The sequence below is a fragment of the Triturus cristatus genome, chromosome 7, assembly GCF_964204655.1.
Source record: "Triturus cristatus chromosome 7, aTriCri1.1, whole genome shotgun sequence".
Classification (NCBI taxonomy): domain Eukaryota; kingdom Metazoa; phylum Chordata; class Amphibia; order Caudata; family Salamandridae; genus Triturus; species Triturus cristatus.
The window spans coordinates 1,683,868,014-1,683,886,309 of record NC_140590.1 but is presented as its reverse complement, the minus strand read 5'-3'; the positions used below and the strand labels follow the sequence as shown (position 1 = coordinate 1,683,886,309).

Genomic DNA, 18,296 nt, shown 5'->3' with positions numbered 1-18,296 from the left:
TACTATTCCTTGTCCTAGAGCGCCATCCAGCGCAAGTCGTTGTAACAACTTGCGTTGTAAAAACCGCGATGTAATGGCATCGCGTTGTAAAAGTTTTGTTGTAAAGGTTGTTTACCTAATCAAGCAAGAGGCGGATGCAAAGCCCACTTTAAGGTTATATAATGGATTCAAAACAATAGATTTGAAAAAGTAGGGCCGGGTACAGCAATAGTAGTGGTCTCCACCAGTGAAGAAAGACCCACAAAAAAATAGAGGGGCTGCATGGGGCATGTAGAGAAAAACCATAAAATTCAACATATTAAAAAGAACATTTTAACTTAACAAAACAAATTAAAAAATATATTCCCAACAACTTACTGTAAGCATATCACAACATTTTGACCAGACATTTATTAGTCTACATTTCTGAACATGATTTTTGGAGAATTTGCTACATACATTTGAATATAACACAAAGCATCAGTGCCTCTTCAAGGTATATCCCTTGATCCTTTGTAATGCAGGGTTCAGTTCCCCTTTCAGCCTTTTGGCTTGGTTCAATGGTATTTTGCAAAGAGAGAGGTGCTGGCAGCCTGGAAGAAGCAAAGCACTGTGATGGAAAGCAATCTGAGCAGCCATCATGCTCTCTGGCTGAATGCCACGGCTCGGTCTAACTTCCTGTCTAGAGTTCAGAGCTTAAGGCCTGCGAGAAAACTTGTTTTCACTTATAGAATGTGCGGATGTTCCCACTGCACCGAAAGACTGGTTGGCACGATCCTGCCAGCTCTATTTTTTCACTATGAATATTTTTATTTTAATGTCACCCTGATATTCTTTTCATCCACCTTCTCCCATGTTCTGAATGTCACCTTATGGGAACCACTGGCTGGGGGGTGATGCTATCCATGGTAAGCGCATTACAGGCGGACTTTGTACCAAAATACCCGACAAAGAACCTGGCAGCTGAAGGCAACCCTCCACTAGTAACTTCTCCATAATCAGAAATGGCTCATTCCTCAACTGGGTAGCCATGAAGGCAAGCACGCACTGGTATCACAGTTTATTCAAGGCAGCATCATCTCCTCTCACAACAAACAGTTTTCCATTACAGACAACCGGACAAAATCACACAGTCGTAAGAGGTTCACCTGTTTATTTTCACTTCAAACTATCAAACTCTCTCTGCCTTTCTCCAATGTGCAGAAAGCATTCCAAGATTCCAGCACCAGTGGCAATTCCTAACGTCGTGAACGATGGCATGAAACAGCACTCGCCGTTCTAGAGCCGCAGGGTGTCGTATCGCCCACAGCTACTTATTCTTGCACCAGGTTGTCTTTTTCATCCGTTTCTGCTGGTTCCTTGGCCATATAGCCTGACAGCACCCAAAGCTGGTCATCCTCGAGCCATCTGAGGCAGTGGAAGTCAGACACTACAGAAAGTCAGAAGTAATGGAGTGGCATGGTCCATCAGCCAATAAGTGCATGCCTTGATGCATGTGCTATAAGACTGCCCACAGCTGGCTGTCACACAACACTGGTAGCTCTCTGAACATGTCGTCTGATCTCAACCAAAGTGGGACTGTTGTGCACACGTGGTCAGGTGTGATCCACACTGGTAACTCTTGAGCCAGGTGGTCTGAAACTGCCCAAGTGCATCAGTTCCTGTTCCGTGCAGTCCAATTGCATCCAGTTGTGGCGCATATTGTTCCACAATCGCCATTTCTTTAGGCACATGATCAGCTATCATCCAAATCTGGTAGCTCCATAGCCACGTTGCATGCTATCGCCCACGCTGCTTGTTCCATACCCCCGTAGTATATACCCATAGCACATAGTCCAGGAATGACCAGCCCAGAATATTTCAGAGCATCATGTCCCAGAAATACCGGTGCTGGGTGGTATCAAGAATATTCGTCATTCTTGGGCCACAGAGTACATATGATATCACCTACTGTTGGTAGTTCCTGAGGTACACAGTCTCATATGGTCCAGTAAAGGATGCATCACAATTCTGGTTTTGTGCAAGTTTCCTAGTTCATAGAGCATATGGTCTGATATCTTCTGATGCTGGAGTTTTTGGACCAGACCTTCTGAGACTTTCACCATCATTTCTTAGCACGTGTGGTCTGATAACGCCAGATGCTGGCAGTTTTGGGGTTAATTGTGATATTGTTTAATGCTGTCATGTTTCAGGCCACTTGGTCTGACATCCTCCAGCGCTGGTTGGCTCAGAGAAGGTTGCACCACAGCCAGCTCTTCTCGTCCTTTGGTGTCTCCTCACCTTCCTCTGCAGGGACAGCATCGGCAAGAGAAGCAGAACATCTGGAGTGTTATCAAAATAGCACCAACACAGACTATACATTCAGCTCTTATTTCCCAGGCCCATTGCTTGCCTCTCTTTACCTCATTTTGAGCCCCTGGTCACCCTCTCAACCCTGCCCCTATACCCTTCTTGCCACTACTCTTCCAACTTTCCCTCCCCATTTTTATCTAATTTCCCTCTTTTCTTCTGCTACTGTCTCCTCTCCTTTCCTTCCTTGACTTATTCCCATTCCTCTCACCAACTCTTGTTTCCTCTCATTTCCCTCCTTCCTAATATTGCTCCTTTATCCCTGCTCTGCTGATTGTACCTGAACCCTCCAGTCTATCCCCTACATGCCTCCCCATGCCAGCAGGTGCAGTTCCTTCACCTTCCTCCTCCTCCTCCTCATCCTCCTCAGACTCATCCTCTGATTCAGACTGCACAGCCTTCCTCTCAAACTCTGCCCAGTAACTCATCTTCAAGGACGTTGATCTGTTGGCCAGAAAGAGAAAAATGGCATATTAGGCGATGGCGCCGCGAAACCCTACGTCGATGTAAACAAGAGCTAAAGGTACAGGGGAAGATGAGTGGTACACACCGGCAGAGATGAAGGCCTAATGCGGAAAGATGGATGAAATGTTGATGGGGACAAGGGTTTAATAAACAGAGAAAATAAATAGTGGGCCCACAGGGATGAGAGCTTAATAGCCAAGAAAGATGAGCTGTTCATTGACGGAAATGAGAGCTTAATTATGTGGAAAGATGAAGAGCGCATCTAAAGGTACCAAGGTTTAATTAACAGGGAATGATGGATGGGACATCTATGGAGAAGAGTTCTACTCATCAGCCAAGTTGAACAGTCTGCTGACGAATCAGGGGTTTACCCACGGGGAAGAAAAATGGTAAGAAGAGGGGACGAGGATGGTTTATGATTAGGGCTCCCGGTTTTATGGTATTTACTTTTTTAACATTTCCGTCTGTATTTATCCATATTTATTTTTTGGCCATTTTTTCTGTATCCATATTTATTTTGTGTTTTTTGCATATAAATGAACTTGAAAAACTGTACATTTCCATATTTATTTGACTGATTGACGCGCACTCATGCTTTGATGTCTGTCTTGTTTTAGCTACTTAAGCTGCCAAATACTACATAACAATACATCCACTGGTAAATACTAGTATTATACCATAAATGTATGATGACATATGCCGTTATTTAAATATATTTCATCCTGTTTTTTAATTTCTCATGCTGTCCATATGCTCAGCTGCTGGCCTATACTTCCTCAAAGACAGCATGGAGAGTCTCTTAAAAGGAGCACAGTTTTCTGTATTTATCCACTTTTAAAAATAAATGCAGACAGAAAACACATTTTTTCTGTCTGTATTTATCCGTAAAAATCCGTAAAAACGGAAAACAGGGAGCCTTATTTATGATGGTGTACACCATAGTGACTGATACAGGACATTGGGGCAAAAGAAAAGCGCATCAGTGGAGAAGGAATACATTAGGCAACAGGGAGCATAAAGGATAGAAGCGCTGATACTGGGGCGGTTATGAGAATGACAGCAAGAGGGGATAAGAGACAGCTGCATATGTGGTGTAACACTGCAGCGCAAACAGTGGTGTGGATTGTAGATCTCAGGCAGTGGAGGCGACACCAGCCCGCAGGTGGTCATTTACCTGTCAGCAGAGTTGGGGGGCACTTGCTCCCAGACAAGCAGCTCTCTCCCTCCGGTCACCCATTGGTGCAGGCCGCTAGAGGTGATCTGGGCATCCAGGCAGAGCAGTCGCGGGGTGTCTGGGCATGTCAGAGTGCCAACGTACCGTCCGCTGTCCAGGGATCTTACTGAGGGGAACAAAGAATGGGGCAAGGTTCAGTGGCAATAAAAAAAAAGTCCATCTGCTTCCTTTGTCAGCTGATGCACCAAGGAATTGCACTGATGATGCCTCGACTGGTGAAATAAATGCCACCAAGAATCCAGGCACTGCAGGTGTGATTTTTCCCCAATCCATTGGGCACTGAGTTTCCCATGATGCCGAGGTTGTTGCCTGTCACCAGCTCACTAAGTACCAGTGGTTATAACAATGTGGGCATGGTACACATCATGTGGGCAGTCACATGTCCACTAAGCTCCAGAGGCCCTGGCACCGAGTGTGATGCACACTCTACAAGGGTGTCCTCCAGGACTGCTGGTTTGGGGCGATACACGCCTTCTTACTATCAGCAGGTCCTGAAATGAGTGTGGCGTATCTTTCACTCGCTAACCACCAGGGGCTGTGGTGCTACCCACTGTCCTGAGTGCGGACACTCCGTTCGGTGAGGTTCATCCCTACCCACCGTCAGGTCCCTCACGATGCGAGGCTTCCACACTTACAGCGCGCACTCATTCTCATGGAGACTTCAGTGCGCGAGCTTGTGCCCAGCCCCCTAGCTGTGTACACGCACTCTCTGACAATGTAGTGTTACATTTCCACACATAAACAGCAATGCCCTATGGCAAGCACGTGCAGTACGTGAGCCACCAACGAATCCTCAGGCGGCACACCTTTGCACTGGGGCAAGCATAGCCTGCTGCAAGGCATCGTCCTTAAAATTCTTACTTTGTCATGGAAAGTGAAGAGGGGCCGCTGGGTTCGCCTTGCAGACACCTTCTGAGTGTCAGTGAGTGTGATCTGTTACATACCATCCATGCACCAGGAAACACAGGGTGGTGTGTCCACTGCCACTCACCACACCCAGGACCACCACCAGCGAGTCAGGCGCAGTCAGGGGGCACAGAGTTCAGAACCTACTGAACCTGCAGTAAAGGAAGAGCATGTGACACTTCTCCCCGACAGCTCCTAAGCCTGCCCTGCCCAATAAACCCTCAGCCCCCTAGACTACAATCCCCACGGGCCCTCCTACTCCCACTTTCCACCTAGTGAGAGGAGCTGGTAAAGGGGAGAGGGAAATTCGTCAGAATCGGCGATAACCTTATGGTAAGCTCAGTTCCATGTGGTTATTCCCCATTCGGAAACTAAAAGTCATGACTCGATGGTGTAGGCATGGGATTAACCACCGTGGTCGAGCAACTCGTAATCGAACCCTCTGTAAAATATCACACTCTCACTCACCGTTGAGGTATCCTTGGCCCAGGTCAATGTTGAATCCAGTGGAGATGAGAAGCCCATCTCTGGTCACACGCACTGCGTCCACGAAACCAGAGTCTGAAAGGTGATTGGTCAGTCTGCCCAGCAGTCCTGGAAGAGGATTGGTGAACACTGCTGTTAGGGTGGTACAGTGGTTGGTTTTATCTGGTCTCGGGGATAGATAGTGGCATGGCCTAGTGTTCAAGCAGAGCTGGGCAGTGGTAAAAACATTCACCCACTAGTAAAGCTGCATCTCCAATGTTGAAATGGGCTAAATAAACCTTACTATTAAGCAACATAAATACAACGAAAATTCCCATTCTGATTTTGTGATAACCACAATATTTCTAAAGGCCCACATATGACACATCACACCTTTTACTTCCCCACTACGTAATCCTCGTCCCGCCTAACTTGACCAATGACATTCTAATTCTGGGTGGCACTGCACGCTGGGAATCAGATCCCAGACGCACAAGTAATAAAAAGCGACATATCTTGAATATGGGCGAGCTACAGTCCCCCGTAACACAAAAGGCTACATATGCTTCGCAGAACACCACCGTGTCTAATGTCTGCTTGAAAATTCACCAGCAGGGCAAGTGCAATGGTAAATTTACCCAAAACTGATTGCAATAGTATCCTTGAGACATACACCTTGGGGAAACAGTTGCCCTCCCTTGTTCTTCACTACAAATCTAAGAAAAAGTCTGGAGCAACACAATGTCAGTGCTAGCTGCCGGTAAAGCATGAATCATGTCTTCAAATTATTCACTGCCTTTCTGCTAATCATAGGGGCTCCTACTGAGTCCATGCCGAAGGCTGGTAAAACTTTCTCCAAAGTGATCTGCTCGACCCTTCCAACTCCAGATCCACATCTGTGGCAGAAGGATTGCAGGCCGAGATGTTGCACTGAATAAAACCTGCCAAGTATTTCAACAACTCCATCAACTATTCTATTCAAGAAAAAAACGGAAAACCTGCCACTCTGGCAAAGGACACATCTGACTGTATCCCGACTGTCATCTTGTTTTCGGCCATCTTTTCAGGTGCCTTAGAACTTTTGCTTTAGCTCTGCCCCTAACAAATATCCAAAGCATTAGTAAAGAAAATCCATCATATCCAACAGGGAGAGAATCTGTCTGAGAACCAGGCGCATCTGGGTCACCTCTCCCCCCAAAAGGCTCTCCACTATCTTCTTTAATATACATATACACTTGGTTCACAGCACCAACTCCTACAATCTCCAGCTCCAAATATGCACTAACAATGCACAAATGCTTCAGAACAGGGAGGGAGCTGGTGGACTGTCTCATCCAAAAGGGTATCTCCAGACTGTTCGTCATGCAGCAATGCATGTGGCAGAGTACGCCTTGCCTAAGTGGAGCCACACACATCAACATACCCTCCTACCAATTGTGGTCTATCCTGCAAATCCGATCCTCTTTAGGTAGCCAACCTCACCATGCCAAGTGGCAACCAAGGAAATCTAGAGCTGAAACTTGTGGATAACGTTTGAGGGCGCTCTACCAACATAGATTCAATGCCATCCCTAAAGGAACCCACCTTCACCTTCTTCAGTAGAGGTAACTCCGCCTCTACTTCCAATCACCAAAAAGGCAGAAGTGGTCTACAGCAATGGACTGGACATCAGTCCACCAAACACAAAACAGTGTTTGGTGGACTGCAGTTGGAAAAAAGGAAAGCAGCCAAATAATAGGGGGAAAAAGAGGCCATTAACCAAACAACAGTAGGTCATCAAAACACCATAGGAGAAACAGTTACAGGCCCTTCAACTCACAAACCTACAGCGGTGCCAGATCCACACATCAACAGCCCATAAGGCTGGAATGAATTTGTCTCCTCACTCTGCACTGTAGCAGCCACTGAAGTTCAGGTGAGCAGAAAAATTGACAAATCACATTTCCACGATTGTATACTGGACTGTACAATACACACGCCAGCACTCTGAAAAGGCTTCTGGCTCTAAATGTTAAGAAAATGGTTCTCTCACGTAAAAGCTCCACGTTTTCTGCTTACTGGCCTGTATTTCTGCTTTTTTAATCTTTGTCTGTGATGAACTTCCCTAAAGAAGTTCCACACATTGTAAATTGAGTATAAAAGGGATCATAAGCTGTAAACTTATAATGCTCACCTTTTAATTCATACGGTCAGCTGCTTGTGGACAACTGGGGATGCAGGAGGTGCCTAAAAGGGCAGCGGCACCCAGAGGAATATTTAATCCCAAACAGGTTTCTGTTTTCAGACCAGGGAACCCTTGAGGTGGTGTTGTCCCTGGCTCACCAGAGAGCCATTCCACTGTTTCTTCAACTACCCGCTTCTGGGATTGGGCAAACACCACAGCCCTAGATCTACCTGAAGTGGCCCCGTGAAGTGGTGTGTGGCGGGTATACCAGGCCCCAAGAACACCATACATTCCATTCACTGCACTCCATGGCCACAGCAAGACAACAGCAACAAGTAGCCTCCACTCCCAGCCACAGGGAGAGAATGCCAGGGAGATTGCACAGCTCACTGAAGCCTGGCATGCAGGCGGGCCTGCAGGAGAAAGTCTAGGCTAGTGCGGGGGTCTCATGAGACCAGGGGCTGACTTGGCCCTCGCAGCGGCATCCAAAGATAAGCACTGGTGCGAAAACAGCACGCTTAAGGCACTGGGGCCATAGTAAAAATTTGTTTTTTTTGTGGTACTCCATGAGATACAGGGAGCACCTAAATGTGTGTTGTGTTCTGGGGGGCCACAAGGAGGAACACACAAAATCCCATGCCGAACCCTAAGACTCCTGGGGCTAAGAATATGCGACTCTGGGAGAAATGAGGCTGATTTTCATCAGCTCCTATGGCTGACGGCTTGAGGAGTGGTAGACACCATAACATTTAAGTCGAGGGATTGCTCAGCAACCAAGTGTATACACCAGAAGTATGTTGACATGTTAAAGTGTGTTTTAGGGCAAATGCGGATTTTTAACAAAATATGGAGTCATGGAAAATTCGCCATTTTTGTTGAAAAATTCATTGTTTTTATAATATTCTGAAACGTGTGTCAAAGCCAATAGGTACGGTTTTTGATATCATATGATGGACGTTGTTATTGTTTAACATGTCAGTGGTATCACCAAAGGTAGATGCCTCTGTATTGACGGTGTGTTGACCTTCCAAAGTAACTACACTTTTCATTAGTTGTCTGAGGTCCTCTTGAGCAGGGATTTTAAAATACTATTCACACTGTCATTATGACTACTGTTTCATGCACTGATTTTTCAGCTGTAATCTGTGTAGATAATTCGCATTCTATACATTATTTTAGCTTGTGGGAATTACAGTACGCATCTTTTTCTAAAAATAAAAGCACGGGTGGGGAGTGGGGATTTAGGACTTCCTGAAGTGAGAAGCTGCATCTTCATTAGTCTGTATTGATTGCACGAGGTACGTTCTACCTATATGTTGTGATGCCCTCTTATTGTCATGTTTAATAAAAAGATCTTTGACAAAAAAAAAGCACTGATGGACAATGATTTATTGAATATCATTATGTGCATTATTCAGTTCTGTTTCCCCCACCCACATCACCTCCATGGGGGTGGCTTGGACTGCTCCTGTCCCTACCTTGAGAATCAAGCACTGAAAGGTGTTCTTGGCTTTCAATCTGGGGTGATCACAGGATGTGGCAACAGTGGCAGCTGACACACTTTAGAATTGGTGGGGCACTGAAAGGTGTTCTTGGCTTTCAATCTGGGGTGATCACAGGATGTGGGAACAGTGGTGGCTGACACACTTTAGAATTGGTGGGGCACTGAAAGGTGTTCTTGGCTTTTAATCTGGGGTGATCACAGGATGTGGGAACAGTGGCGGCTGACACACTTTAGAATTGGTGAGGTACTGACTTGGCTTTCAATCTGGGGTGATCACAGGATGTGGGAACAGTGGTGGCTGACACACTTTAGAATTGGCGGGGCATACATCCAAACCTGAACTGCACAGCGCGAGTGAGGCGATATCTCGCTCTTTTGCGCAGAGGAGTGGCTCCTTCTCTAAGACATGAGTAAGAGCAGAAATTCTTGTCCTTGCATCTGACCTTTTAGCCCTTTTACATGGACAAACATGTTAGCTGCACTAGCGAAGTGTGTTGCACTATTCATTCCTAGCATTACCAATAATTCAAGAATCCATGCCTCCTGTGTCTGTTCGTGAAGAGGTACAAGGCAGAATCATGGTCGGATTAGTAAGGCGGGCACTCGGGCAATGGCTGAGGGGCCGGTATCCGAGTGGGCGATTTGGGCGATATCTGTGTTCGGAAGCCGCCAGCATCCCAGTGGGTGCCTGAGTGGACTTTCTGGAGGCAGGTGGGCGGAGGTATCACTCCTTTTTATCAACGGGGCAAAGGTGTCACTCCATTTCTATCGCTGGGCCGGCCCATTAATGTCTGCACGCTGACCGGGGCAGGGGGCGTGAGCAGAAGTGGCCTCACTTGTTTTCAGGTGTGTTTCACCCGTGTGAACTAATCCGTGCATTATTTTGCGGAAAGGCAATATACAAATGTGTGCCACTTTTATTTTAGCGAGTTTTAATCCCAATCCAACCCTGGAGGCAGTACCACTGTTCTGTGTCTATGGCTACGTGAATATTACTTACAAGAGAAGTGTTCAGAATTTTAAAGCTGTGGTCGGTGTAGACGGGCCCAATCCAGAAAGGAAAGTGAACATCTGGAGACAAAGAAGCACGGAGACAGATAGGAAGGTCTGGCAGTGACACATGTATACAAGGGAGGGTCTAAGATCTGACCTGCCACGTCAAACAGTAGCAAGGAAAGGCCACAAAGCCCAATTGTCAGCTCAATTCGAAATTTCACTTGTAAAAGGGTTTTGATTGCAAAGCTGAGCTCACAAACTCTGGTGAGGACAGGGAGGCCTGGCAGCTGTTGATGGTTCGCGTCACTCGACGTACACCTCAGAATCCCTACAGGCTGCTCCAACGCTGGCAATTTGTTGTGGCTCCCCTAATATTCCTATTCCCAGCTCTGCAGCGCGTGCCTTTTCTGTGGCTTCCAAAGGTCACGTGCATTCACTGATCTAGCCCTCTTTCCCTCCACAAGAAGGCTGGGCCTGGAAGGACTCTGCGAGTCTGTGATAAGGTATCCTGTTTGACTCCACCTTCCTCAATCGTGTCACAAAGTGGGGTGCAGTCAGTAAAGCTTGATAGTCCACCCAACCCTATGATAAGGGGTAAGGGTGTGGTAAGCAGGGCTGTCTTAACAACATTATAGGCCCCCAGGCAAAGCAGTGCGCTGAGCCCTGCCTGCACAACCACTCACAGGAGTAAAAATGTTTAACGGAAAATCAGTGTTAAATTCTGGTCTGCATGGGGCCCCTATGCTCGTTGGGCCCCCGGGCAACTGCCCAGCATGCCCATGCATTAAGACGTCAGTGGTGGTAAGTCTGAGGGGACCGACATGAAGCGCTGCTCGCCCGAGACTCTAGCCACAGGCAGCGTTGCAGCTTGCAGGCCTTCCTCACCTACTGAGGTGAAAGTGAAGGGCTGGCCAGCAGTCCGCCCAACATCTATATGTCATTCCTGGCCATCACCGTCACACAGGATCTACAGAATGGGCAGGAAGTCTGGCATAGTTGATCAGGTCTTGGACTTACAAAACTAAATAATATAATAAGGTTGCACATTTTATGGTTGGGGCAGAGCCCCAAAGCCCTTAATGACCAGACACCATGACGTGGAAGTGAGAGTAAAGTGCTGAAGGTGTTGCCAGGATTTCAATTTGCGGTGATAATAGTAAGTGGACAACCCCAGTGGATGAAATTGAGGCCCAGTAACTCATGGATGCCATTTCCCCTTCACAAATCACCCTAGCCCCCCACCCCCTCACCCCCCACTGGAACAAGTCCCCAATGCAAATAGCGGGGGTATATTCTATCTTTTTATATACGAGTCTCATCCAGAGGTTAAAAGCAGAAGTCAGAGCCTATACCCACCTGACCTGGAGCACCTTGCGGTAACACACTCTCACCTGTCTGCCAGGACAGCACCTTGATGTTGGTGCCTTCATCGCCGTAGTAGAGTCGGCCCCCGGCAGCCGCTGCAGCAAGGCATCGAACAGAACGGATTCTAGAGGTGGTCTGCTCCGTGGCATATACAAGGCGCAGGTGGGCACCTGCTGGCAACTGCCACACCTTCACAGACCCATCTTCTGAGCCGCTGAAGAGGTAACCGCCATTCTCCTGGTTTGAGAGACAATTGGGGGTGAGATGGTACCCAGATGTCTGGGCTGCTCTAGAGAGACAGAAGAAAGGATCAGAATGTCTTCACGTAGTCATATTACACCTGGGTATTTGGAGAAACAAGGGAAGGGCGAGACTGTGAGGTAGAGGGTGCTCCTGCCTAGGCCAAGATAGTTTATATTGAAGGCTCCCTCTTTTCCGTTTTAACAGATTTTTACAGATGAATACAGACAGAAAACCATTTATTTTCTTGTCTGTATTTATTTTTAAATGTTGATTAAAAACGGAAACTGAGTTGCTTTTTATGTGATTCCAAATACTGTCTGCCATGACTGCCAGACCAATAGCTGTGTGAATTGATAGGTAAGGGGGTTCAAAAAGAAAGGAATTTTAGTAAAGTGGCTTAAACAGCATTAGATACTGAAATCTGCATGATTCAATATTAGTGCATTGATTTATCTTCTGCGGTTTTCATATCACTGAAACCTGGCAAGCACTCAAGCACGAATGCATATTTATTGTTTAAATAAATGTGGAAATATACCAGTTTCAGCTTCATTTTTTTTAACAAAACCCAAAATAAATATGGATAAATACAGATCAAACTAGCAAAAAATAAATAAGGATCAAAAAATATAAATACCAAAAATCCGGGAGCCCTACTGTTATTTTCTATGGTCTTGGAGAAGTCTGCGGTTGCATCTCAATGGCATGGCAGTGGAACCTCCATCTATTTGCCTTCTGTGTGCCTCCATGACTAGTAGCCCAACAACGTTATGGGCGAGTCCACTGTTCCTCAAACACAGTTTTTTTTAGCACATTCCAAGTTGTTCAAAAGAAATGAAGTGCCAACAGATTTTGAGGAGCCAAACAAGTAGATGACGTCACTGATTAATACACAGTGCTTGTATTCACCTGATCCCAGAAGCAGTACTTGTTCTGGTAGTAGAACATGGTCTTATTTGCAAATGGAAGCTGTACCACAACAGGTTAGGAGGAGGAGTAGTGGTGCCGGTGGAGGGTGGTGGGCAGAGGTGGAGTGTTGGTTGTCTTTTCTAGAAATTAGTTTAAGATGAATCACATTCCAAGCAGCACAAAGGAAAAACCCAAACATTGGGGCGAGAATGTGGGCCCCCTCTAAGCACATCAGCCCTGCCGGCCCACCCCCAGGGCGCGCAGGGAGGCCGTGAGGCGTAGCCCTCCAGCACACCTGATAGGTATGGACATAAGAGAAAGACATGAAAACATGCAACACTAAAAGACCTACGGAGCTGCCAAACCTGGCAGTTCTTTGGGGGAGTTAGTAATCAGTCTCAATGGAGGGAGAGAAATTATTGAGGGTAGGGCCTTCCGATAGTGAGAGATGAAACTAAACAAAATAAACCTCTCTTTTTGGGGCATATGTATCAAGCCCTTTTCCCGTTCGCAAACGGGCCAGTTCTCAGAATCCCGTTTGCGAACGGGAAAAGGCCTTTTGGGATGTATCATCCCAAAAGAGCATCGCAAATTAGAGAATCGCAAAATTTGCGATTCTCTATTTTGCTATTGCATTTAAGGAATCGCAAATTGCGATTCCTTAAATGCAATGTATGAAGCACAGAAAAAGTGCAATTTGGCCGTAAGGAATCACAAATTACCACCAACTTCAAGTTGGTGGTAATTTGCGATTTATTTTAAAAATGCACTTTTTGGCATTTTTCAAAGTGCCATGTGACGCACATACATGCCCTTAGGGCATGTATGTGCGCCACATGTGCACACATACGTATTTCAGGGGTGCAACAGGGTGTCCTTTTGACACCCTGGCACCCTTGAAACTGCAGTCTCATTTTGCGATTCTCAAATTGCGAATCGCAAATTGAGAATGTCTTCCCATTCATTCCTATGGGCCTCCTAGCCCATAGGAATAATTGGGAAGGTATTCCTTAATTGCGATTAGCAATTTGCTAATCGCAATTAAGGAATGCCAAGGAATCGCAACACATTTGCCAATTATTTGTTACTTCCCGTTTGCGATTCTCAAATACCGATTCCCTAAAAATCGCTATTTGAGAATCGCAATTACGGTATTTGATACATATGCCCCTTTATGTTCTATGGAAAGAACATACTTATTTTGTTTGGGAGTAAACAAGTTCCATGTCTGCAGGGTGAGTATTCACTGTTATAGTCTAAGGCAGGCTTCTCCAACTAGTAGCTAGTAAGCTACTGGTAGCTCTCCAGCTACCTGAAAGTAGCTCTCCTGGGTGCAGCTTAGCCTACTAAATTAGAAGCGTAAGCTTTGGTGGCATTAATATATGCACATTTGAAAAAGTGTGTATTCAAGTTGAAAATGTGTGTATTTTCAGAACTCATAAGCTGATGATTGGAGAAATAAGGTTGAATTTCCAAAATATATGTAAAGCTCATATTTAAGCGATAAATCATGCCCCATTGGGGAGACCTATTACTCATATTGTTACCTTGGTACCAGTGGTATTGCAGCTATGGCTGTTATCTATTACCCATATAGAGGCATTCAACACTGATGCAGCCTTTGTTACATTACTGCTGGCAACCCTGCCTGATCAACTGTGGCTACTAATGTAATGTTGTTTGTTGTGGCCACAATGACACCACTAATAATATTAGTAGCGCGGCATGGTTTTCAGTGAACATAAGTAGCTCTTAGCAAAGAAAAGGCTGGAAACTCCTGGTCAAAGGACTGTGACAAGAAAAAGATTGTAAATTATGCTGGATGGAAATTCAGAACAGAATGTGTGGTCCCCTGCCCTAGACCATCAGAAAAGACGAACAACCTGAGCATGCAGAAAAGGTTATCACTAATGGTGCACTAAAATAAAGCTTGACATTTCAACGTTTTCCATCTAAAAATCTTGATGTACATAAAGAAGTCAGCAACGGAACTGCTCTCAAGCACCGGGTGGAGGGATCAGATTCATAGGACATGGGCTTTCAGGTTTTAATGCAAGACTTTGTGCATCCCACCCAAGGACCTGCAGAGGCGTGACCCAAAAAGAAGAAAGCAAAGGAGCAAGGCTATTCAGGTGCTGGTTGAGGACTACTGAGAGGATCTCAGAAACTGACTGCAGCATGTAGGTTTCTGAGAGTTCTTGAAAACAAACAATTAAAAAGGTAATGTTCCATCACAACTGTTGCCCTCTACAAATTCCAAAATCTTGCGAAACCCCAGGAAAGCGAGGGCCTCCAGAGTGGCGCTGATTGATGGAGAAGAAAGGGGAGGAGCATGTATTGTGAGTTTAAGAAGGAATGTAATGGAAACTGAACTCCCCTTGTGGCCTAGGGGAGAGTGTTGCATGGGTGGAATAGAGCAGAAGAGCTGGACAGGGTGAAGCACACAAGGCCGAGAAGGTTCTGGTGTTACCTCGAGTGCGGTGACGGCGTCCGAGTGTGCTCGCTCCGATTGTCGGTTCTCTCTGGTCACCGGATCCCACACCTCCACTTTACCTGCCTCTAAGATGAAGACACAAGAATGTTGGTGCCAGGTCTAGTCAGAAAAAATAAACCCACGGGTAGTTAATGCACTGAGAGCTCTTTGTGGATTTAAGGGCAAATCAAACCTGATCCAGAGACTAGGAGGCCAGACTCCTGCAGGCAACGAAGGGAAGACACTCCGCAGAAGGTATAAATGTTCACAACTGCAGCACCTGAGTGTGAGAAGGAAACACTGTCAGGAATCAGAGCTCACACCTACTGAATGACCAGTGTGAGTGCCTGGGCATACCTGCTCACTAGAGCCCTTACACACCAGCTCCTGAACCTTCACAGACCTTCTTCGGAACAATTACACAGTAGGTTCCTTGAGCCCTGCGTGACAGCTCCCCTGCATTCAGACATGACGGTTCCCCTGAGCTCCCACGTGCTTGCTTCTAGCGACCTCACATGTTAATGTCTTTTAGATCTTCTGTGTCAACCTTCCTACAGCTGTACACACCTACACCCCAGCCCTACTACACATCTCGTCATGACCCTTTTAAGCTGGCTACTGAGCCCTTGCATGACTACTCCTCTCAGCCTGTTCCCATAAACACTTGTTTCTGAACCATTACACGTAGGCTGAAGGTCCCTTACATGTCTGCCTCCAGGGCCCTTTTAGGCATGCCCTCCGTCCCTTTAAACACTTGAATCTCACCCGTTAGATTCTTCCCAAGCTGGTAAATGCCTGCCCTGCTCCCCTGAACCTTAAAATCGATTTCCACTAAACGTTCAACATTCGTTGCCCTAAACCATTACATGCCTGCTCCCCATGAGTGCATCATCTATGAGGACTTCAATGCATTAGAGAAGTGTGAGGTAACCACGGGAAAAGGGAGCAAAGCCGTATCCCCGTATGACCCTGTGCCCCCCCCCCCGCCCCCCCCGAACTCTGCCCAGAAGCTGGCATGGCACACTCAGATGTCCTCAGAGAAAATCAAACTTTACCGGTAAACAAACATACAACTGAGTGCAACTGATGGAATGAGGGCCTGCTCATGCAGGTGCAAGTGAAACACAGCCCTGCCACAACCACTGCAGGAAAGGGGCTCTTCTGTTCTTTGGCTTGCATGCCTTTTTAATGTTGCATTTTTCTCTATGGGGGTGCATGCTTTTCACTCTGAAGAGCCACTGCCAGGGGACATTTCCACCTTCTCAAAAGCATCTTGGTTGGCCAATAAGCTCCCAATTTAATAATCCCACTGCAATCTGGAGAACCATTCCTCTTTGAAATTATTTCATGGATAAGGAGGGATCCAGCTACGAGGCAAGACATCAGCAGGCGTTTAAGGGTAACTCGTTGCAAGACAACGCCAGGATGTCTTTGTGATAAGGACCGGAGAAGAGGACAACAGATGAAGACTCTTAAGTTGACCATGGCCTCCAGCAGTAAAAGTGGTTTAAATGGGAAACAGGGCCAGGTACTCTTCAGTAAGGTGAGCTAGATCAGTGGTTCTTAACCTTTTGACTTCCTTGGACCCCACTGAATCATTACTGGAATCCGGGAACCCCACAGAGTCATTATTGGAAGCTGTGGACCTCCGGTCTAAGCAATTTCTATGATTTGAACTTCAAAACATACACTAACATACAAAAATAAGCATACACCAAACATATTCTCAAATATTTAAATATTTTGTATAACTCACAATCGAATATAGAAAAAGTTTTCACGTTTTCATTTTTGCTTCTTTATTTGTTTATAATGTATTCACTTTAATGTATTAATTTTAATATTATTTAATTTTGTATTACAATCAAGGACCCCCGAAATGATCAACGCAGACCGCGAGGAGTCCTCGGACCACAGCTTAAGAACCGCAGAGCTAGATAACAATTGCAAATAAAGGCAATTTCCACTTCACGCAAAAAGCAGTACTCATTAGACTTATATGGGTGTATCTTGTTGTCGTCTTTCAACTTGTGGACTTCCAGTTGTTTTTTGGGCTTTCTATGGGCTAATAAAGCATATACAACAATTGATGGACAGAATGCAATAAAATGTTATACATTCACTCCAGTACAAAGATCATATTATTTTTTTTTTAAATAAAAGCACTCCGGTATTTTTAATTGCCCTTGCACTGTGTTTGGGTATCTCTTTTTTACTCTTTTTCTAAGACTCTTTTCAATATTTTTTATTCAGTTTTGTACAGAACTCATGGGTCACATTGCCACCTTTAGAAATAGTTCTTCAGTCTAACAACCCACCGCCGGAACCGTTCCTCAAACCCACCCCCACATGCTCCAAACCCACCCGCACCCCCCAACAACATCCTTCCCTCTTGTGCCCTGACTGCATAACCTTATGCAGGCACACGGTTGTGATTACTTTGGTTCACCTTCAGCCCCAATTCTGATTGAGGACTTAGTCATCAGAGACGGCTTCCGAAATATGAAGCCGTTGGGGACACAGTAAGCACTTTGGGGTTCCAACACTGGTTTCCACTATTTCCATAAATGTTTCTCCGTCCCTGTGCCACATTTGCTAATTACTCTATCTCCATACGCTGCACACCTTTTGCGTCCACATTTCAATTGTGGACATGTTAGCATGTTAGTGGTTTTGCTGAAAGCTATTAATCCAATATTGTTTTCCCGGTGGTTATGTGCGGGGGGGAGGTACATTGCTTTGGACGGCACCCCATAAAACATACCTTTGGCCATTCCATTTAAACATAGCCCGCTGCATCCTTTATAATCTGCAAAACAATCTCCCTTAATTGCTAGAAACCAGAGAATGTGTGTGTAGAAGGCTTTCTTTTACCCATTTTCTTTAATCTCTCACTCATTGCTAGAAACCAGAGAATGTGTGTGTAGAAGGCTTTCTTTTACCCATTTTCTTTAATCTCTCACTTATTGCTCTTGATATGAAGTCTTCCTCCAACTATTTCTTTCTGTGTGTATTTTATTTATACAATGTCTTTCTGTGGAATTGTCTTTTACAACTTCTCTATCTATTAGTATATTTTATTACTTCTTTTTGTGGGTATCTTTTTTGCACTGTCTTCATGAGGGTTTCCAACAGTTTCTTTTCATAGATGTCTTTATTATTCTTTACCTTCTGCGACTAACTTTTTCGTTCGGGTCTCATTTTACACTACACTGAAGTCCTTCTCACATTTAACTTTCTAATT

The 18,296-nt window shown here is 45.5% G+C and overlaps 1 protein-coding gene across 2 annotated transcripts in view; it reads right to left on the bottom strand.

Annotated features, from left to right (window-relative positions):
* Window positions 1–357: 357 nt before the first annotated feature.
* Window positions 358–18,296, bottom strand: part of LOC146812720 (uncharacterized) — a 158,790-nt gene continuing 140,851 nt past the window's right edge. For both annotated transcript variants that reach the window (XM_085619830.1, XM_085619831.1), the window contains 7 exons: window positions 15,246–15,332; window positions 15,050–15,138; window positions 11,454–11,664; window positions 5,402–5,527; window positions 3,968–4,133; window positions 2,669–2,772; window positions 358–2,265 (listed from right to left, as the gene is read on the bottom strand). In XM_085619830.1, coding sequence (XP_085475956.1) covers window positions 2,207–2,265; window positions 2,669–2,772; window positions 3,968–4,133; window positions 5,402–5,527; window positions 11,454–11,664; window positions 15,050–15,138; window positions 15,246–15,332 — 842 coding nt within the window. In that variant the 3' untranslated portion in view covers window positions 358–2,206. The remainder of the gene's footprint in view (window positions 2,266–2,668; window positions 2,773–3,967; window positions 4,134–5,401; window positions 5,528–11,453; window positions 11,665–15,049; window positions 15,139–15,245; window positions 15,333–18,296) is intronic.